At 49.8% G+C, this 23,608-nt stretch overlaps 1 protein-coding gene across 1 annotated transcript in view; it reads right to left on the bottom strand.

The window, feature by feature from the left end:
- Window positions 1–3,391: 3,391 nt before the first annotated feature.
- The window catches only part of LOC133273554 (tenascin-X-like), a gene marked incomplete at its 3' end in the record, with an annotated part of 34,719 nt that continues 14,502 nt past the window's right edge, over window positions 3,392–23,608 (bottom strand). The window contains exons 8-13 of the mRNA XM_061461854.1: window positions 23,294–23,581; window positions 20,623–20,910; window positions 17,709–18,032; window positions 12,701–12,994; window positions 5,856–6,143; window positions 3,392–3,679 (exon numbers count right to left, since the gene is read on the bottom strand). Coding sequence (XP_061317838.1) covers window positions 3,392–3,679; window positions 5,856–6,143; window positions 12,701–12,994; window positions 17,709–18,032; window positions 20,623–20,910; window positions 23,294–23,581 — 1,770 coding nt within the window. The remainder of the gene's footprint in view (window positions 3,680–5,855; window positions 6,144–12,700; window positions 12,995–17,708; window positions 18,033–20,622; window positions 20,911–23,293; window positions 23,582–23,608) is intronic.

Raw genomic sequence — 23,608 nt, 5'->3', positions numbered from 1 at the left:
TTCAGCAAGCTAGCCACCAATCCCCCTGTCTCTTTGTCTCTTCATCCATCCATCCATCCATCCATCCATCCATCCATCCATCCATCCACCCAACATCCATCCCTCTGTCAGTCCCTTCACCCATCCATCATCCTTCCATCCGTCCATCCGTCCATCCATCCATCCATCCATCCATCCATCCATCCATCCACGCATGCATGCCTCATCCATACATCATTCATCATCCCTTCCATCATTCATTCCATCCCTGCATCTATAGAATCCTATCAAGAGCCCAGTACAGGATCACCGAAGTACTCAATCATCTATTGTCTGACCACTCATCTATTGAGGGATCTATTCATCAATGCAACCTCAATGCTCCTCATTGAGGTAAAGCTCTCCAGGCATTCCATATTCATAGAATCACAGAATCATAGCATAATTAGGGTTGCAAAGGACCTTAAGATCATCTAGTTCCAACTTCCCTGCCATTGGCAGGTACACCTCACGGTAAATCATACCACCCATGGCCTCGTTCAAACTTGTCTTGAACACTGCCAGGGATGGAGCATTCACAACCTCCCTGGGCAACCCGTTCCAGTGCCTCACCACCTTAACCAACTCATATTTCCAAATTCATCCATCCATCCATCCATGCATCCATCCATCCATCCATCCATCCATCCATCCATCCATCCATCCATTCCACAGGCAGCCATGCTGCTCTAAAGACCTGTCAAACACTCAACCCATGATGACAAACAACCCCATCATCCACCTTCAGTACATTCATTTACTGATTCAGCATTGTCACAGCTGCCCTTGAAGAATTTCAGGGTCGATCAACCATCCATAACTCCAGCCATCCATTGCTGTATTCTTTCATCCATTCAGCGCTAGATGCTTTCCTTCAGCATCCAGCTCTCCAGGAATTCAACATATATTGTTTATGTATACTCATCCTTCATCTCATAAATCGTTTCTTACTTCCATCCATGCATCCATGCATCCATCCATCCATCCACACATCCATCCATCCATCTATCAATCCAACCCTGCATCTGTAGAGTCCTATAAAGGGCCCAGTACAGGATCATCGACATGCTCAATCATCTACTGTCTGACCACTCATCTATTGATGGATCTATTCATCAATGCAACCCTCAATGATTCACATTCTATCCATCCATCCTTTCATATTTCCAAATGTATCCATCCATCCGTCCATCCATCCATCCATCCATCCATCCCACAGGCAGCCATGCTGCTCTAAAGACCTCTCAAACACTCAACACATGATGACGAAGAAGACCATCATCCACCTTTAGTACATTCATTTGTCAATTCAGCACAGTCAGACCTGGCCTTGAAGACTTTCAGGGTCCATCAACCATCCATAACTCCAACCATCCATTGCTGTATCCTTTCATCCATTCAGCCCTCCATGCTTTCCATCAGCATCCAGCTCTACAGGAATTCGTTGCACACTGTTTATGTATACTCATGCTTTTACTCATAAATCCATCCATCCATCCATCCATCCATCCATCCATCCATCCATCCATCCATCCATCATTCCAGCCATTCATCCATGCATCCATCCATTCATCCATCCATACACCCACTCTTCCATCCATCCATTCATCCCTCCATCCATCCATCCTCCCATCCACCCACTCATTCATCCATTCACCTATCAATCCATCCATCGATCCATCCAACGATGCCTCCATGCACCCACTCATCCATCCCTCCAACCATCCTTCAATCCATCCTTTCGTTCACCAGCCATCCATGTAACAACTCATCTGTAAATCCATCCATCCATTCATCCTTCTATACATTCATTCTCCCAAACATCCATGCATCCATCCATTCTTCCATTCTTCCATCCATCCATCCATCCATCCATCCATCCATCCATCCATCCATTTATCCATCCCCCCAAACATCCATGCATCCATCCATTCTTCCATTCTTTCATCTACTCACTCATCCATCCATTCTTTTATCTATCCATTCATCGCCCCGTCGACCCCAACATCCATCCATCCATCCATCCATCCATCCATCCATCCATCCATCCATCCCCCTGTCTATTCATCCATCCATCCTTCCATCCATCTTCCATCCGTCCCTCCATCAGTCCATTCACCCATCCATCCATCCATCCATCATCCATTCATTCATCAATACCTCCATCCATCATCCTCCTTTCCACCTTTCCTTCCACCCACGCATCTGTAAAGTCCTACCAAGCACCCAATACAGGATCTGTGACAAACTCAGACATCCACCATCTGATCAGTTATTCATTGATGCACACATTCATCCATGCAACTCTTAATACTGGGACTCAGCACTCCAGACATTCTGGATTCCATGGCTCCATCTCTCCATTCTTCTACTCATAAATCTAAATACATCCATTCATCCGCCCTATCCAACCCTCTCACAGGAAGCCGTGCTGCTCTGGAGACATTTCAAACACTATCCATCCATCGATCCATCCACCCATTCATCATCCATCCATCCATCCTTCATCCATCCATCCATCCATCCGTCCACTTATCCATCCACCCATCCAACCATCCACCCTGAACAACCCCTCCACCCTTCCAACCTGTCACACCCGCATCCTTCCGTTGATCCCAAATCCCCTCCCACCCCCTTTCCTCCATTGACCAAGGCACGAGCACGGGCCCTGCCCACGCTTCCGATTCAGCAAAGTGGAACCTGCCTTTGAGAATCTCAGATTCTCTCAACCATGCATCAGTGCAAGCATTCAGTGTTGTATCCCTTCATCCATTCAACACTCCATGCATTCCGCTGCCTTCCAGCCCTCCACTCTTTCAACAAACATCGTTACTCTCTACTCAGCCTTCTACTGATAAATCCTTTCTTCTAGTCATCCATCCATCCATCCATCCATCCATCCATGCATCCATCCATCCATCCGTCCATCCATCCATCCATCCACCCATCATCCATCCTTCCATTCACGGACCTATTCACTATTCTGTCTTTCACTGCACTCTTCTCTGTACTGGTTCTTTAACCCATCCCTCCAATGAATCATCGAGCGATCAAAACAGACACTTGAGACTGTGAACCAAAGCCAAAATTTAACTACCCCCATAACTCTATCCATCCATCCATGCATCCAACCATCAATCAATCAACTATCCACCCAACTATCCACCCATCCGTCCATCCATCCACCCATCGAACCATCCACCCTGAACAACCCCTCCATCCTTCCAACCTGTCACGCCCCCATTCTTCCATTGATCCCAAATCCCCTCCCACCCCCTTTCCTCCACTGACCAAGGCACGAGCACGGGCCCTGCCCAAGCTTCTGTCCACTACAAGAGGCGGTTCAGCGGGGCTGGTGCCAGAGCCCCCTCACCTGTGACAGTGTCGGTGGAGACGGGGCCCAGGCGTGTGCGACCCCACAGCCCGTACAGGTTGAACTTGTAGCGGCGGGACGGGGACAGCCCCGGCAGCGTCAGCGTGCGGGAACCCCCATCCACGGGCAGCACCTGGGGCTGGCCTTGTGCATCGCGGTACTGCAGCGTGAAGGAGTCAAAGGTGCCCTCGGGGACGCTCCACTCCAGCTGCACCGAGTCAGAGGTGACCTCGGACACCCTGAGCTCACCCAGCACTGGCTGGGATTCCTCCTCCTGTGGAGCTGGAGCTGCAGTGGAGACATCAAAATGAAGGCCACGAGCATCTGTATGTGAATCTATCTCTCCAATCATCCAACCATCTGTCCATCCATTCATCCATCCATCCACATATGCATGCATTGTCCATACATCATTCATTGTCCCTTCCATCATTCATTCCATCCCTGCATCTACAGAGTCCTATCAAGAGCCCGGTACAGGATCATCGACGTACTCAATCGTCTACTGTCTGACCACTCATCTACTGATGGATCTATTCATCAATGCAACCCTCAATGCTTCTCATTAATGTAAAGCTCTCCAGGCATTCCGTATTCTAAGAATCATTCAATCCAACCATGTACTCGTATTTCCAAATTTTTCCATCCATCCATCCATCCATCCATCCATCCATCCATCCATCCATCCATCCATCTGTCCTTCAATCCATCGATCCACTCATCAGCCATCCATGTAACTATTCAACTCTAAATCCATCCATCCATTCATCCCTCCATCTACCCATCCTTCCATGCACCCACTTTTCCATCCATCCATCTGTCCTTCCATCCATTCATCCATCCATCCATCCATCCATCCATCCATCCATCCATCCATCCATCCATCCATCCTTCCGTCTGCCCGTCCATCTATACATCCTTCCATCCACCCACTCATCCCTTCATTCATCCATTCATCCATCCATCCATCCATCCATCCATCCATCCATCCACCCATCCATCCACACATCCATCCATCCCTCCGTCCCTCCCTACTTCCATCCATCCATCCCACATTCATCCATGCATGCATCCATCCATCCTTCAATCCATCCATCCATCCACCCACTCATCCATCCATCCATGCAGCCATCCATCCATCCATCAGCCATCCATGTAACCATCCATATGTAAATCCATCCATCCATTCATCCCTCCATCTACCCATCCTTACATCCACCCACTCATCCATTCATCCATCCATCCATTCATCCATCCTTCAATCCTTTCATCCACCCACACATCCATACATCCGTCCATCCATCCATCCATCCACCCACTCATCCATTCATCCTTCCTTCCTTCCTTCCTTCCTTCCTTCCTTCCTTCCTTCCTTCCTTCCTTCCTTCCTTCCTTCCTTCCTTCCTTCCTTCCTTCCTTCCTTCCTTCCTTCCTTCCTTCCTTCCTTCCTTCCTTCCTTCCTTCCTTCCTTCCTTCCTTCCTTCCTTCCTTCCTTCCTTCCTTCCTTCCTTCCTTCCTTCCTTCCTTCCTTCCTTCCTTCCTTCCTTCCTTCCCACACTCAGCCAGCCAGCCAGCCAGCCAGCCAGCCATGCATCCTTTAACCTATCCACTCATCCCTCCATCATCCGTCCATCCATGCATTCTTAGAATCATAGAATCATCGAATCGTTAGGGTTGGAAAGGACCTTGAGATCATCCAGTTTCACCCCCCCTGCCATGGGCAGGGACACCTTACGCTAAACCATATCACCCAAGGCCTCGTCCAACCTGGCCTTGAACACTGCCAGGGATGGAGCATTCACAACCTCCCTGGACAACCCATTCCAGTGCCTCACCCCCCTGACAGGAAAGAATTTCCTCCTTAGATCCAGCCTAAACTTCCCCTGTTTCAGTTTGAACCCGTTACCCCTTGTCCTGTCACTACAGTCTCTAATGAAGAGTCCCTCCCCAGCATCCCCATAGGCCCCCTTCAGATACTGAAACGCTGCTATGAGGTCTCCACGCAGCTTTCTCTTCTCCAGGCTGAACCATCCCAACTTCCTCACCCATCCTTCCCTCCATCCATCCATCCATCCATCCATCCATCCATCCCCCCATTCATCCATCCATGCATGCATTCATCCATCCATCCATCCATCCATCCATCCATCCATCCATCCATCCATCCATCCACCCACCCATCATCCATCCTTCCATCCACGGACCTATTCACTATTCTGTCTTTCACTGCACTCTTCTCTGTACTGGTTCTTTAACCCATCCCTCCAAGGAATCATCGAGTGATCAAAACAGTCACTTGTGAGTGTGAACAAAAGCCTAAACATAACAACCCCCATAACCCTATCCATCCATCCATGCATGCAACCATCAATCATTCAACTATCCACCCATCCATCTATCCATCCTTCCACTCATCCATCCATTCATGTCCAAGGGGCCACAGCTGGTGCCAGAGCCCCCTCACCTGTGACAGTGTCGGTGGAGACGGGGCCCAGGCGTGTGCGACCCCACAGCCCGTACAGGTTGAACTTGTAGCGGCGGGACGGGGACAGCCCCGGCAGCGTCAGCGTGCGGGAACCCCCGTCCACGGGCAGCACCTGGGGCTGGCCTTGTGCATCGCGGTACTGCAGCGTGAAGGAGTCAAAGGTGCCCTCGGGGACGCTCCACTCCAGCTGCAACGAGTCAGAGGTGACCTCGGACACCCTGAGCTCACCCAGCACTGGCTGGGATTCCTCCTCCTGTCGGGCTGGGGCTGCAGTGGAGACATCAAAATGAAGGCCATGAGCATCTGTATGTGAATCTTTCTCTCCATACATCCCTCCATCCATCCATCTGTTCATCCATTCATCCATCCATCCACATATGCATGCATCATCCATACATCATTCATTGTCCCTTCCATCATTCATTCCATCCCTGCATCTATAGAGTCCTGTCAAGAGCCCGGTACAGGATCATCGACGTACTCAATCGTCTACTGTCTGACCACTCATCTACTGATGGATCTATTCACCAATGCAACCCTCAATGCTTCTCATTAATGTAAAGCTCTCCAGGCATTCCGTATTCTAAGAATCATTCAATCCAACCATCTACTTGTATTTCCAAATTTTTCCATCCATCCATCCATCCATCCATCCATGCAGGCTTCCATTCATCCTTCAATCCGTCGATCCACTCATCAGCCATCCATGTAACTATTCAACGGTAAATCCATCCACCCATTCATCCCTCCATCTACCCATTCTTCCATGCACCCACTTTTCCATCCATCCATCTGTCCTTCCATCCATTCATCCATCCCACGATGCTTTCATTCACCCACACATCCATCCATCCATCCACCCATCCATCCATCCATCCATCCATCCATCCATCCATCCATCCATCCATCCATCCTTCCGTCTGCCCGTCCATCTATCCATCCTTCCATCCACCCACTCATCCCTTCATTCATCCATGCATCCATCCATCCATCCATCCATCCATCCATCCATCCATCCATCCATCCCTCCGTCCGTCCGTCCGTCCATCCATCCATCCACCCATCCATCCACCCATCCGTCCATCCATCCATCCATCCATCCATCCATCCATCCATCCATCCATCCTTCCACCTATCCACTCATCCGTCCATCCATCCGTCCATCCGTCCATCCATCCATGAATCCTTCCATTCATCCATCCATTCATCCATCCATCCATCCATCCACCCACTCATCCATCCCTCCGTCCCTTTCTCCTTCCATCCATCCATCCCCCATTCATCCATGAATGCATCCATCCATCCTTCAATCCATCCATCCATCCACCCACTCATCCATCCATCCATGCATCCATCCATCCATCCATCAGCCATCCATGTAACCATTCATCTGTAAATCCATCCATCCATTCATCCCTCCATCTACCCATCCTTCCATCCACCCACTCATCCATTCATCCATCCATCCATCTGTCCATCCATCCATTCATCCATCCTTCAATCCTTTCATCCACCCACACATCCATACATCCGTCCATCCATCCATCCACCCACTCATCCCTTCATTCCTTCCTTCCTTCCTTCCTTCCTTCCTTCCTTCCTTCCTTCCTTCCTTCCTTCCTTCCTTCCTTCCTTCCTTCCTTCCTTCCTTCCTTCCTTCCTTCCTTCCTTCCTTCCTTCCTTCCTTCCTTCCTTCCTTCCTTCCTTCCTTCCTTCCTTCCTTCCTTCCTTCCCACACTCAGCCAGCCAGCCAGCCAGCCAGCCAGCCATGCATCCTTTAACCTATCCACTCATCCCTCCATCATCCGTCCATCCATGCATTCTTAGAATCATAGAATCATCGAATCGTTAGGGTTGGAAAGGACCTTGAGATCATCCAGTTTCACCCCCCCCGCCATGGGCAGGGACACCTTACGCTAAACCATATCACCCAAGGCCTCGTCCAACCTGGCCTTGAACACTGCCAGGGATGGAGCATTCACAACCTCCCTGGGCAACCCATTCCAGTGCCTCACCCCCCTGACAGGAAAGAACTTCCTCCTTAGATCCAGCCTAAACTTCCCCTCTTTCAGTTTGAACCCGTTACCCCTTGTCCTGTCACTACAGTCTCTAATGAAGAGTCCCTCCCCGGCATCCCTATAGGCCCCCTTCAGATACCGAAACGCTGCTATGAGGTCTCCACGCAGTTTTCTCTTCTCCAGGCTGAACCATCCCAACTTCCTCTCCCATCCTTCCCTCCATCCATCCCTCCATCCATCCATCCATCCATCCCCCCACCCATCCACCCACCCATCCATCCATCTATCCATCCATCTATCCATCCATCTACCATCCATCCCTCCATCAGTCCATCCATCCATCCATCCATCCATCCATCCATCCATCCGTCCATCACCCATTCATTCATCAATACCTCCATCCATCATCCTCTTTTCCAAATTTCCTTCCACCCATGTGTCTCTGAAGTCCCATCAAGCACCCCATACAGGATCTGTGACAAACTCAAACATCCACCATCCGATCAGTTATTCATTGATGCACACATTCATCCGTGCAACTCTTAATACTGGGACTCAGCACTCCAGACATTCTGGATTCCATGGGTCCATCTCTCCATTCTTCTACTCACAAATCCAAATACATCCATTCATCCGTCCTATCCAACCCTCTCACAGGAAGCCGTGCTGCTCTAGAGACATTTCAAACCCTCACCACATGATCAGGCACAAACTCCACCACCCGCCTTCTGTACGTTCAATCAATCACTGATTCAGCAAAGTGAAACCTGCCTTTGAGACTCTCAGATTCTCTCAACCATGCATCAGTGCAAGCATTCAGTGTTGTATCCCTTCATCCATTCAACACTCCATGCATTCCGCCTCCTTCCAGCCCTCCACTCATTCAACAAACATTGTTACTCTCTACTCATCCTTCTACAAATAAATGCTTTCTTCTATCCATCGAACAATCCATCCACCCATTCATACATCCATCCACCAATCCGTCTATCAAGGATCCACTCACCCATCATCCATCCATCCATCCATCCATCCATCCATCCATCCATCCATCCATCTACACATGCATGCCTCATCCATACATCATTCATCGTCCTTTCCATCTTTCAATCCGTCCCTGCACCTGTAGAATCCTATCAGGAGCCCAGTACAGGATCACTCAATCATCTATCGTCTGACCTCTCATCTATTCATGGATCTATTCATCAATGCAACCTCAATGCTCCTCATTGAGGTAAAGCTCTCCAGGCATTCCATATTCATAGAATCATAGAGTCATAGTATAGTTAGGGTTGGAAAGGACCTTAAGATCATCTAGTTCCAACTCCTCTGCCATTGGCAAATCACGGTAAATCATACCACCCAAGGCCTCGTCCAAACTTGTCTTGAACACCGCCAGGGATGGAGCATTCATAACCTCCCTGGGCAACCCATTCCAGTGCCTCACCACCCTAACCAACTCATATTTCCAAATGTATCCATCCATCCATCCATCCATCCATCCATCCATCCATCCATCCATCCCACAGGCAGCCATGCTGCTCTAAAGACCTCTCAAACACTCAACACATGATGACGAACAACCCCATCATCCATGTTTAGTACATTCATTTGCTGATTCAGCATTGTCACAGCTGCCCTTGAAGACTTTCAGGGTCGATCAACCATCCATAACTCCAACCATGCATTGCTGTATCCTTTCAACCATTCAGCCCTCCATGCTTTCCTTCAGCAGCCAGCTCTCCATTGTTTATGTATGCTCATCCTTCTAGTCATAAATCGTTTCTTACTTCCGTTCATCCATCCATCCATCCATCCATCCATCCATCCATCCATCCATCCACCCATCCATCCATCCACACATCCATCCATCCACACATCCATCCATCCATCCATCCATCCATCCATCCATCCATCCATCCATCCACACATCCATCCATCCATCCATCCATCCATCCATCCATCCATCCATCCATCCATCCACACATCCATCCATCCATCAATCCATCCAACCACTCATCTATCCATACACCCATCCACCCACTCAACCATCCAGCCACTCATCCATTCATCCTTCCATCCACCCATCCATCCATCCACCCATCCATCCATCCATCCATCCATCCATCCATCCATCCATCCATCCATCCATTCATCCATCCATCCATCTATTCACCCACCCTATCATTCATTAATTCATCCATCCTTGCATCCTTGCATCCTTTTATCCAGCAACTCATTCATCCATTCATGAATCCATCCATCTATCCTTCCATCCCTTCATCCACCCTCTCATTCATCCATCCATGCACACATCCATCCATCCATGCCTCCATCCATCCATCCACCCATCCATCCACCCATCCACCCATCCATCCATCCATCCATCCATCCATCCATCCATCCATCCATCCATCCACCCATCCCCCTGTCTATTCATCCATCCATCCATCCATCCATCCATCCATCCATCCATCCATCCACCCATCCCCCTGTCTATTCATCCATCCATCCATCCATCCATCCATCCATCCATCCATCCATCCATCCATCCACCCATCCCCCTGTCTATTCATCCATCCATCCATCCATCCACCATCCACCCACCATCTATCCCTCTGTCAGTACGGTCACCCAACCATCCATCTGTCCATCCATCCATCATCCATTCATTCATCAATGCCTCCATCAATCATCCTCCTTTCCACCTTTCCTTCCACCCATGCGTCTCTGAAGTCCCATCAAGCACCCAATACAGGATCTGTGACAAACTCAAACATCCACCATCCGATCAGTTATTCATTGATGCACACATTCATCCATGCAACTCTTAATACTGGGACTCAGCACTCCAGACATTCTGGATTCCATGGCTCCATCTCTCCATTCTCCCACTCGCAAATCCAAATACATCCATTTATCCGTCCTATCCAACCCTCTCACAGGAAGCCGTGCTGCTCTAGAGACATTTCAAACCCTCACCACATGATCAGGCACAAACTCCACCACCCGCCTTCCGTACGTTCAACCAATCACTGATTCAGCAAAGTGAAACCTGCCTTTGCAGACTCTCAGATTCTCTCAACCATACATCAGTGCAAGCATTCAGTGTTGTATCCGTTCATCCATTCAACACTCCATGCATTCCGCAGCCATCCAGTCCTTCAACAAGCGTCGTTACTCTCTACTCATCCTTCTACTAATAAATGCTTTCTTCTATCCATCGAACAATCCATCCACCCATTCATACATCCATCCACCCACCCATCCATTTATCAAGGATCCACTCACCCATCATCCATCCATCCATCCATCCATCCATCCATCCATCCACGCATGCATGCCTCATCCATACATCATTCATCGTCCCTTCCATCATTCATTCCATCCCTGCATCTATAGAATCCTATCAAGAGCCCAGTACAGGATCACCGATGTACTCAATCTTCTATTGTCTGGCCACTCATCTATTGATGGATCTATTCATCAATGCAACCTCAATGCTCCTCAGTGAGGTAAAGCTCTCCAGGCATTCCATATTCATAGAATCACAGAATCATAGCATAATTAGGGTTGGAAAGGACCTTAAGATCATCTAGTTCCAACTCCCCTGCCATTGGCAGGTACACCTCACGGTAAATCATACCACCCAAGGCCTCGTTCAAACTTGTCTTGAACACCGCCAGGGATGGAGCATTCACAACCTCCCTGGGCAACCCATTCCAGTGCCTCACCACCTTAACCAACTCATATTTCCAAATTTATCCATCCATGAATCCATCAATCCATCCATCCATCCATCCATCCCATAGGCAGCCATGCTGCTCTAAATACCTGTCAAACACTCAACACATGATGACAAACAACCCCATCATACACCTTCAGTACATTCATTTGCTGATTCAGCATTGTCACAGCTGCCCTTGAAGACTTTCAGGGTCCATCAACCATCCATAACTCCAACCATCCATTGCTGTATTCTTTCATCCACTCAGCCCTCCATGCTTTCCTTCAGCATCCAGCTCTCCAGGAATTCAACACACATTGTTTATGTATACTCATCCTTCTACTCATAAATCGTTTCTTCCATCCATCCATCCATCCATCCATCCATCCATCCATCCATCCATCCATCCATCCATCCATCCACACATCCATCCATCCATCTATCCATCCAACCACTCATCTATCCATACACCTATCCACCCACTCAACCTTCCAGCCATTCATTCATTCATCCTTCCATCCACCCATCCACCCATCCATCCATGCCTCCATCCATCCATCCATCCATCCATCCATCCATCCATCCATCCATTCTCCCACCCTATCATTCATCCATTCATCCATCCTTGCATCCTTCCATCCTTTCATCCAGCAACTCATTCATCCATTCGTGAATCCATCCATCCATCTATCCTTCCATCCCTTCATCCACCCTCTCATTCATCCATCCATGCACACATCCATCCATCCATGCTTCCATCCATCCATCCATCCATCCATCCATCCATCCATCCATCCACCCACTCATCCATCCATGCATCCATCCTTCAATCCATCCATCCATCCATTCATCACCCATCCATGTAACCATTCATCTGGAAATCCATCCATCCATCCACCCAACCACCCATCCATGCATTCAGCTACCCCTCCACCCTTCCAACCTGTCACTCCCCTATCCTTCCACTGACCTCAAATCCCAACCCACCTCCACTGACCAAGGCACGAGCACGGGCCCTGCCCAAGCTTCTGTCCACTACAAGAGGCGGTTCAGCGGGGCTGGTGCCAGAGCCCCCTCACCTGTGACAGTGTCGGTGGAGACGGGGCCCAGGCGTGTGCGACCCCACAGCCCGTACAGGTTGAACTTGTAGCGGCGGGACGGGGACAGCCCCGGCAGCGTCAGCGTGCGGGAACCCCCGTCCACGGGCAGCACCTGGGGCTGGCCTTGTGCATCGCGGTACTGCAGCGTGAAGGAGTCAAAGGTGCCCTCGGGGACGCTCCACTCCAGCTGCACCGAGTCAGAGGTGACCTCGGACACTCTGAGCTCACCCAGCACTGGCTGCGATGCTGGTTCCTCCTCCTGTGGAGCTCGGGCTGCAGTGGAAAGGCCACAATGCAGGAGATATACCCAGTCACTAGTTGAAGGGCCATTCCACCATTCCTATGAGCATCCATCCATCCATGCCTAGATCCATACATCTGTTCCTCCTTCTGTCCAACCATCTATCTATCCATCCATCCATCCATCCATCCATCCATCCATCCATCCATCCATCCAATCATCCATCCATCCAGCTGGCCAGCCAGCCCGCCGATCATCCATCCATTTATCCATCCATTTATCCATCCATTTATCCATCCATTTATCCATCCTTCCATCCATCCATCCATCCATCCATCCATCCATCCATCCATCCACCCATCCCCCTGTCTATTCATCCATCCATCCATCCATCCATCCATCCATCCATCCATCCACCCATCCCCCTGTCTATTCATCCATCCATCCATCCATCCATCCATCCATCCATCCATCCATCCACCATCCACCCACCATCTATCCCTCTGTCAGTACGGTCACCCAACCATCCATCTGTCCATCCATCCATCATCCATTCATTCATCAATGCCTCCATCAATCATCCTCCTTTCCACCTTTCCTTCCACCCATGCGTCTCTGAAGTCCCATCAAGCACCCAATACAGGATCTGTGACAAACTCAAACATCCACCATCTGATCAGTTATTCATTGATGCACACATTCATCCATGCAACTCTTAATACTGGGACTCAGCACTCCAGACATTCTGGATTCCATGGCTCCATCTCTCCATTCTCCCACTCACAAATCCAAATACATCCATTTATCCGTCCTATCCAACCCTCTCACAGGAAGCCGTGCTGCTCTAGAGACATTTCAAACCCTCACCACATGATCAGGCACAAACTCCACCACCCGCCTTCTGTACGTTCAACCAATCACTGATTCAGCAAAGTGAAACCTGCCTTTGCAGACTCTCAGATTCTCTCAACCATACATCAGTGCAAGCATTCAGTGTTGTATCCGTTCATCCATTCAACACTCCATGCATTCCGCAGCCATCCAGCCCTCCAGTCATTCAAGGAACATCGTTACCCTCTACTCATCCTTCTACTGATAAATCCTTTCTTCTATGCATCCATCCATCCATCCATCCATCCATCCATCCATCCATCCATCCTTCCATCCATCCATTTATCCATCCACCCACTCATCCATCCATTCTTCCAGCCCTCCCACTCTCAATCCATCCATCCATTCAGTCACGCACCCACCCATCATTCAATGATCCACCCACCCATCATCCATACTTCATCCACGGACCTATTCAATATTCTGTCTTTCACAACCTCCCTGGGCAACCCATTCCAGTGCCTCACCACCTTAACCAACTCATATTTCCAAATTTATCCACCCATGAATCCATCCATCCATCCATCCATCCACCCATCCATCCATGAATGTATCCCCCAGTCCATCCGTCCATCCATCCATCCATCCATCCATCCATCCATCCATCCATCCATCCATCCATCCATTTTTCAGTCCATCATTCCATTCATCTTTCCATCCATTCATCCATCCAGCCAGCCACCCATCTCCCTGTCTATTCATATATCCATCCACACACCATCCATCCCTCAATCAGTCCCGTCACCCATCCATCCATCCATGATCCACCCACCCATCATCCATCCTTCCATCCAGGGACCTATTCACTATTCTGTCTTTCACTGCACTCTTCTCTGTACAGGTTCTTTAACCCATCCCTCCAATGAATCTTTGAGCGATCAAAACAGTCACTTGAGACTGTGAACCAAAGACAAAAGATAACACCCACAAAACTATCAATTCATCAACGCATCCAACCATCAATCATTCAAGTATCCACCCATCTGTCCACCCATCCAACTATTCATCCATCCCCCCATCCATCATCCATCCATCCATCCATCCACCCACCCTTCCATCCCTCCATCCATCCATCCATCATCCAACTATCCATCCATCCATACAGCCAGGCATCCATCCTCAACAACCCTTTCAGCCTGCTAACCTATCAATCCCCCATCCTTCCATTAATCCCAAATTAATGTCAAAGGTGCCCTCGGGGATGCTCCACTCCAGCTGCACCGAGTCAGAGGTGACGTTGGAAACCCTGAGCTCACCCAGCACTGGCTGTGATGCTGGTTCCTCCTCCTGTGGAGCTGGAGATGCAGTGGAGAGGCCAAAATGAAGGCCATGAGCATCTGTATGTGAATCTATCTCTCCATTCATCCATCCATCTGTTCATCCATTCATCCATCCATCCAGACATGCATGCCTCATCCATACATCATGCATCCTTCCTTCCATCATTCATTCCAGACCTGCATCTATAGAGTCCTATCAAGAGCCCAGTACAGGATAACTGACGTACTCAATCATCTATCATCTAACAACTCATCTATCCTTACACCCATCCACCCACTCAACCATCCATCCATCCATCCATCCATCCATCCATCCATCCATCCAACCATCCATCCATCCATCCATCCATCCATCCATCCATCCATCCATCCATCATTCCAGGCATTCATTCATGCTTTCACCAACTCATCCATTCATCCATCCATACACCCACTCTTCCATCCATCCATTCATCCCTCTATCCATCCATCCTCCCATCCACCCACGCATTCATCCATTCATCTATCAAGCCATCCATCGATGCATCTATGCATCCATCCACCCACTCATCCATCCATCCAATCATCCTTCAACCCATCCATTCGTTCACCAGCCATCCACGTAACCACTCGTCTGTAAATCCGTCCATCCATCCATCCATCCATCCATCCACCCATCCATCCATCCATCCAACCATCCATCCCCCCAAACATCCATGCATCCATCCATTCTTCCATTCTTTCATCCACCCACTCATCCATCCATTCTTGTATCCATCCATCCATCTGTCGACCCCAACATGCATGCATGCATCCATCCATCCATCCATGCGTGCATCCCCCTTTCTATTCATCCATCCATCCATCCATCCATCCATCCATCCATCCCCCATCCATCCATCCCCCGTCTATTCATTTCTCCATTTATCCATCCGTCCATCCGTCCATCCATCCATCCATCCATCCATCCATCCATCCATCCCCCATCCATCCATCCCCCGTCTATTCATTCCTCCATTCATCCATCCATCCGTCCATCCATCCGTCCATCCATCCATCCATCCATCCATCCATCCATCCATCCACACATGCATGTCTCATCCATACATCATTCATCGTCCTTTCCATCATTCATTCCATCCCTGCATCTATAGAATCCTATCAAGAGACCACTACAGGATCACCAACGTACTCAATCATCTCCTGACTGACCTCTCATCTATTCATGGATCTATTCATCAATGCAACCTCAATGCTCCTCATTGAGTGAACGCTCTCCAGGCATTCCATATTTTGAGAATCATAGAATCATAGCATAGTTAGGGTTGGAAAGGAGGCCACCCAAGGCCTCGTCCAACCTTGTCTGGAACTCCACCAGGGATGGAGCATTCACAACTCCCTGAGCAACCGATTCCAGTGCATCACCACCCTAACGTACTCCTATTTCCAAATTCATCCATCCATCCATCCATGCATCCATCCATCCATCCATCCATCCATCCATCCTTCCATGCATCCATCCATCCATCCATCCGTCCATCCATCATGGACGATGAGCAACCATCCATCCGTCCATCCATCATGGACGATGAGCATCCATCATGGATGATGAGCAACCCCATCATCCACCTTCAGTACATTCAGTTGCTGATTCAGCACAGTCAGACCTGGCCTTGAAGACGTTCAGGGTCCATCAACCATCCATAACTCCAACCATCCATTGCTGTATTCTTTCATCCATTCAGCCCTCCATGCTTTCCATCAGCATCCAGCTCTCCAGGAATTCAACACACATTGTTTATGTATACTCATCCTTATACTCATAAATCGTTTCTTACTTCCGTTCATCCATCCATCCATCCATCCATCCATCCATCCATCCATCCATCCATCCATCCATCCATCCATCCATCCACACATCCATCTATCCATCTATCAATCCAACCACTCACCTCACCATACACCCATCCACCCACTCAACCATCCAGCCACTCATCCATTCATCCTTCCATCCACCCATCCATCCACCCATCCATCCATCCATGCCTCCATCCATTCATCCATCCATCCATCCATTCATCCATCCATCCATCCATCCATTCACCCACCCAATCATTCATCCATTCATCCATCCTTGCATCCTTCCATCCTTTCATCCAGCAACTCATTCATCCATTCATGAATCCATCCATCCATCTATCCTTCCATCCCTTAATCCACCCTCTCATTCATCCATCCATGCCCACATTCATCCATCCATCCATGCCTCCATCCATCCATCCATCCATCCATCCACCCATCTACCCACTCATCCATCCATGCATCCATCCTTAAATCCATCCATCCATTCATCACCCATCCATGTAACCATTCATCTGGAAATCCATCCATCCATCCATCCACCCAATCACCCATCAATGCATGCATTCAGCTACCCCTCCACCCTTCCAACCTGTCACACCCCCATCCTTCCATTGATCCCAAATCCCCTCCCCCCCCCTTTCCTCCACTGACCAAGGCACGAGCACGGGCCCTGCCCAAGCTTCTGTCCACTACAAGAGGCGGTTCAGCGGGGCTGGTGCCAGAGCCCCCTCACCTGTGACAGTGTCGGTGGAGACGGGGCCCAGGCGTGTGCGACCCCACAGCCCGTACAGGTTGAACTTGTAGCGGCGGGACGGGGACAGCCCCGGCAGCGTCAGCGTGCGGGAACCCCCGTCCACGGGCAGCACCTGGGGCTGGCCTTGTGCATCGCGGTACTGCAGCGTGAAGGAGTCAAAGGTGCCCTCGGGGACGCTCCACTCCAGCTGCACCGAGTCAGAGGTGACCTCGGACACCCTGAGCTCACCCAGCACTGGCTTGGATTCCTCCTCCTGTGGAGCTGGAGCTGCCGTGGAGAGACCAAAATGAAGGCCATGAACATCTGTATGTGAATCTATCTCTCCATTCATCCATCCATCCCTCCATCCACCCACTCATCCATTCATCCATCCATGCATCCATCCATGCATCCATCCATCCATCCATCCACTCATCCATGCATCCTTCCATCCATCCATCCATCCATCCATCCATGCATCCTTTAACCTATCCACTCATCCCTCCATCCATCCATCCATCCATGCATTCTTAGAATCACAGAATCATAGAATCGTTAGGGTTGGAAAGGGCCTTAAGATCATCCAGTTCCAACCCCCCTGCTATGGGCAGGGACAACTCACACTAAACCATGGCACCCAAGGCCTCGTCCAACCTGGCCTTGAACACTGCCAGGGATGGAGCATTCCCAGCCTCCCTGGGAAACCCCATTCCAGTGCCTCACCACCCTCACAGGAAAGGACTTACTCCTTATACCCAACCTAAACTTCCCCTGTTTCAATTTTAACCTGTTACCCCTTGTCCTGTCACTACAGTCCCTAATGAAGTGTCCCTCTCCAGCATCCCTATAGGCCCCCTTCAGATCCTGGAAGGCTGCTATGAGGTCTCCACGCAGCCTTCTCTTCTCCAGGCTGAACAGCCCAAACTTCCTCACCCATCCTTCCATGCATCCATCCATTCATCCATCCACGCACTCATCCATCCCTCCCTCCCTCCCTCCTGCCATGCATCCATCCGTCCATCTGTTCATCCATCCATCTTCATATGCATGCATCATCCATACATCATGCATCCTTCCTTCCATCATCCATTCCATCCCTGCATCTATAGAGTCCTAAAAAGAGCCCAGTACAGGATCACCGACGTACTCAATCATCTACTGTCTGACCACTCATCTATTGATATATCCATTCATCAATGCAACCCTCAATGGTTCTCATTGACGTAAAGCTCTCTCGGCATTCCATAATCATTGAATCATAGAATCATAGCATAGTTAGGGTTGGAAAGGACCTTAAGATCATCTAGTTCCAACTCCCCTGCCATGGGCAGGGGACACCTTAGCTAAATCATATCACCCAAGGCCTCGTCCAACCTGGCCTTGAACACCGCCAGGGATGGAACATTCACAACCTTCATGGGAACCTATTCAAGTGCCTCACCACCCTAACCTACTCCTATTTCCAAATTTATCCATCCATCCATCCATCCCACAGGCAGCCATGCTGCTCTAAAGACCTCTCAAACACTCAACACATGATGACGAAGAACACCATCATCCACCTTTAGCACATTCATTTGCTGATTCAGCACTGTCAGACCTGGCCTTGAAGACTTTCAGGGTCCATCAACCATCCATAACTCCAACCATCCATTGCTGTATCCTTTCATCCATTCAGCCCTCCATGCTTTCCTTCAGCATCCAGCTCTCCAGGAATTCAGCACAAATTGTTTATGTATACTCATCCTTCTACTCTTAAATTGTTTCTTACATCTGTCCATGCATCCATCCATTCATCCATACATGCAGCCTTCCATCCACACAATCATCCATCTGTCCATCCATGCGTTCATCCACCCACTCATCCATGCATCCATGCATCCATCCATCCATCCATCCATCCATCCATCCATCCATCCATCCATCCATCCATCCATTTAAACATCCACCAGCTCATCCATGCATCCATCCATTCTTCCATCCATCCATCCATCCATCCTTCCATCCACCAATTTATCCATCCATCCATACATCCCCCCACTCATCCGTCAATCCTTCCATCCATCCATTCATCAGCCATCCACATAACCGTTCATCTGTAAATCCACCCATCCATTCATCAGACATCCATATATTCATTCATCTGTAAATCCATCCATCCATTCATCCCTCCACCCATCCATCCTCCCATTCACCCAACCATCCATTCATCCTTTCATCCACCCATCCATCCATCCATCCATCCACCCACTCACCCACCCACCCACCCACTCACCTCTGCATCCATCCATCCATCCATCCATCCATCCATCCATCCATCCATCCATCCATCCATCCATCCGTTCTTCCATCCACCCACTCATCCATCCATCCATCTATCCTTCAATCCATCCATCCATTCATTAGCCATCCATATAACCATTCATCTGTAAATCCAGCCATCCATTCATCCTACCATCCTTTCATCCACCCACACATCCATCCATTCATGCATCCATCCATCCATCCATCCATCCATCCATCCATCCATCCATCCATCCAACCATCAATCCACCCATCCATCAATAACCCCACTCATTCATGTATCCACCCACTCATACATCCATCCATTCATCCATCCATCCATTCATCCATCCATTCATCCACACTTCAATGCATCCATCCATTTACCAGCCATCAATGCAAAAATTCATCTGGAAATCCATCCTTCCATTCATCCCTCCCTCCAACCCCCCATCCATGCATTCAACAACCCCTCCACCCTGCCAACCTGTCACATCCCCATCCTTCCATGGATCCCAAATCTTCGTGCGCCCCCTTTCCTCCACTGACCAAGGCACGGGCACGGGCCCTGCCCAAGCTTCTGTCCACTACAAGAGGCGGTTCAGCGGGGCTGGTGCCAGAGCCCCCTCACCTGTGACAGTGTCGGTGGAGACGGGGCCCAGGCGTGTGCGACCCCACAGCCCGTACAGGTTGAACTTGTAGCGGCGGGACGGGGACAGCCCCGGCAGCGTCAGCGTGCGGGAACCCCCGTCCACGGGCAGCACCTGGGGCTGGCCTTGTGCATCGCGGTACTGCAGCGTGAAGGAGTCAAAGGTGCCCTCGGGGACGCTCCACTCCAGCTGCACCGAGTCAGAGGTGACCTCGGACACCTTGAGATCACCCAGCACTGGCTGGGATTCCTCCTCCTGTGGGGCTGGGGCTGCAGTGGAGACATCAAAATGAAGGCCATGAGCATCTGTATGTGAATTTATCTCTCCATCCATCCATCCATCCATCTGTTCATCCATTCAACCATCCATCCACATATGCATGCATCATCCATACATCATTCATTGTCCCTTCCATCATTCATTCCATCCCTGCATCTACAGAGTCCTATCAAGAGCCCGGTACAGGATCATCGACGTACTCAATCGTCTACTGTCTGACCACTCATCTACTGATGGATCTATTCATCAATGCAATCCTCAATGCTTCTCATTAATGTAAAGCTCTCCAGGCATTCCGTATTCTAAGAATCATTCAATCCAACCATCTACTCGTATTTCCAAATTTTTCCATCCATCCATCCATGCAGGCTTCCATCCATCCTTCAATCCTTCGATCCACTCATCAGCCATCCATGTAACTATTCAACGGTAAATCCATCCATCCATTCATCCCTCCATCTACCCATTCTTCCATGCACCCACTTTTCCATCCATCCATCTGTCCTTCCATCCATTCATCCATCCCACGATGCTTTCATTCACCCACACATCCATCCATCCATCCATCCATCCATCCATCCATCCATCCATCCATCCATCCATCCATTCATCCATCCATCCATCCTTCCGTCTGCCCGTCCATCTATCCATCCTTCCATCCACCCACTCATCCCTTCATTCATCCATCCATCCATCCATCCATCCATCCATCCATCCATCCATCCATCCATCCCTCCCTCCGTCCGTCCGTCCGTCCATCCATCCATCCACCCATCCATCCACCCATCGGTCCATCCATCCATCCATCCATCCATCCATCCATCCATCCATCCTTCCACCTATCCACTCATCCGTCCATCCATCCATGAATCCTTCCATCCATCCATCCATCCATCCATCCATCCATCCACCCACTCATCCATCCCTCCGTCCCTTTCTCCTTCCATCCATCCATCCCCCATTCATCCATCCATCCATCCATCCATCCTTCAATCCATCCATCCATCCACCCACTCATCCATCCATCTATGCATCCATCCATCCATCCATCCATCCATCCATCCATCCATCCATCCATCCATCCATCAGCCATCCATGTAACCATTCATCTGTAAATCCATCCATCCATTCATCCCTCCATCTACCCATCCTTCCATCCACCCACTCATCCATTCATCCATCCATCCATCTGTCCATCCATCCATTCATCCATCCTTCAATCCTTTCATCCACCCACACATCCATACATCCGTCCATCCATCCATCCACCCACTCATCCCTTCATCCTTCCTTCCTTCCTTCCTTCCTTCCTTCCTTCCTTCCTTCCTTCCTTCCTTCCTTCCTTCCTTCCTTCCTTCCTTCCTTCCTTCCTTCCTTCCTTCCTTCCTTCCTTCCTTCCTTCCTTCCTTCCCACACTCAGCCAGCCAGCCAGCCATGCATCCTTTAACCTATCCACTCATCCCTCCATCATCCGTCCATCCATGCATTCTTAGAATCATAGAATCATCGAATCGTTAGGGTTGGAAAGGACCTTGAGATCATCCAGTTTCACCCCCCCCGCCATGGGCAGGGACACCTTACGCTAAACCATATCACCCAAGGCCTCGTCCAACCTGGCCTTGAACACTGCCAGGGATGGAGCATTCACAACCTCCCTGGGCAACCCATTCCAGTGCCTCACCCCCCTGACAGGAAAGAACTTCCTCCTTAGATCCAGCCTAAACTTCCCCTGTTTCAGTTTGAACCCATTACCCCTTGTCCTGTCACTACAGTCTCTAATGAAGAGTCCCTCCCCAGCATCCCTATAGGCCCCCTTCAGATACCGAAACGCTGCTATGAGGTCTCCACGCAGTTTTCTCTTCTCCAGGCTGAACCATCCCAACTTCCTCTCCCATCCTTCCCTCCATCCATCCATCCATCCATCCCCCCATCTATCCATGCATGCATGCATCCATCCATCCATCCATCCATCCATCCATCCATCCATCCATCCCCCATCCATCCATGCATGCATCCATCCATCCATCCATCCATCCATCCATCCATCCATCCACCCACCCATCATCCATCCTTCCATCCACGGACCTATTCACTATTGTGTCTTTCACTGCACTCTTCTCTGTACTGGTTCTTTAACCCATCCCTCCAAGGAATCATCGAGCGATCAAAACAGTCACTTGGGAGTGTGAACAAAAGCCTAAACATAACAACCCCCATAACCCTATCCATCCATCCATGCATGCAACCATCAATCATTCAACTATCCACCCAACTATCCATCCATCCATCTATCCATCCTTCCACCCAGCCAGCCAAATACTCATCCATCCATTCATGTCCAAGGGGCCACGGCTGGTGCCAGAGCCCCCTCACCTGTGACAGTGTCGGTGGAGACGGGGCCCAGGCGTGTGCGACCCCACAGCCCGTACAGGTTGAACTTGTAGCGGCGGGACGGGGACAGCCCCGGCAGCGTCAGCGTGCGGGAACCCCCGTCCACGGGCAGCACCTGGGGCTGGCCTTGTGCATCGCGGTACTGCAGCGTGAAGGAGTCAAAGGTGCCCTCGGGGACGCTCCACTCCAGCTGCACCGAGTCCGAAGTGATGTTGGACGCCGTGAGCTCACCCAGGCGAGGTTTGATTGGTGGCTTCTTCTCCTGTGGAGCTGGGGCTGCAATGGAGAGGCCACAAT

The sequence above is a fragment of the Pezoporus flaviventris genome, unplaced genomic scaffold, assembly GCF_033815535.1.
Source record: "Pezoporus flaviventris isolate CSIRO_AGI_PZ_B2104156 unplaced genomic scaffold, CSIRO_AGI_Pfla_v1 ptg000032l, whole genome shotgun sequence".
NCBI lineage: Eukaryota > Metazoa > Chordata > Aves > Psittaciformes > Psittacidae > Pezoporus > Pezoporus flaviventris.
This window is presented reverse-complemented; position numbering and strand designations above follow the sequence as displayed.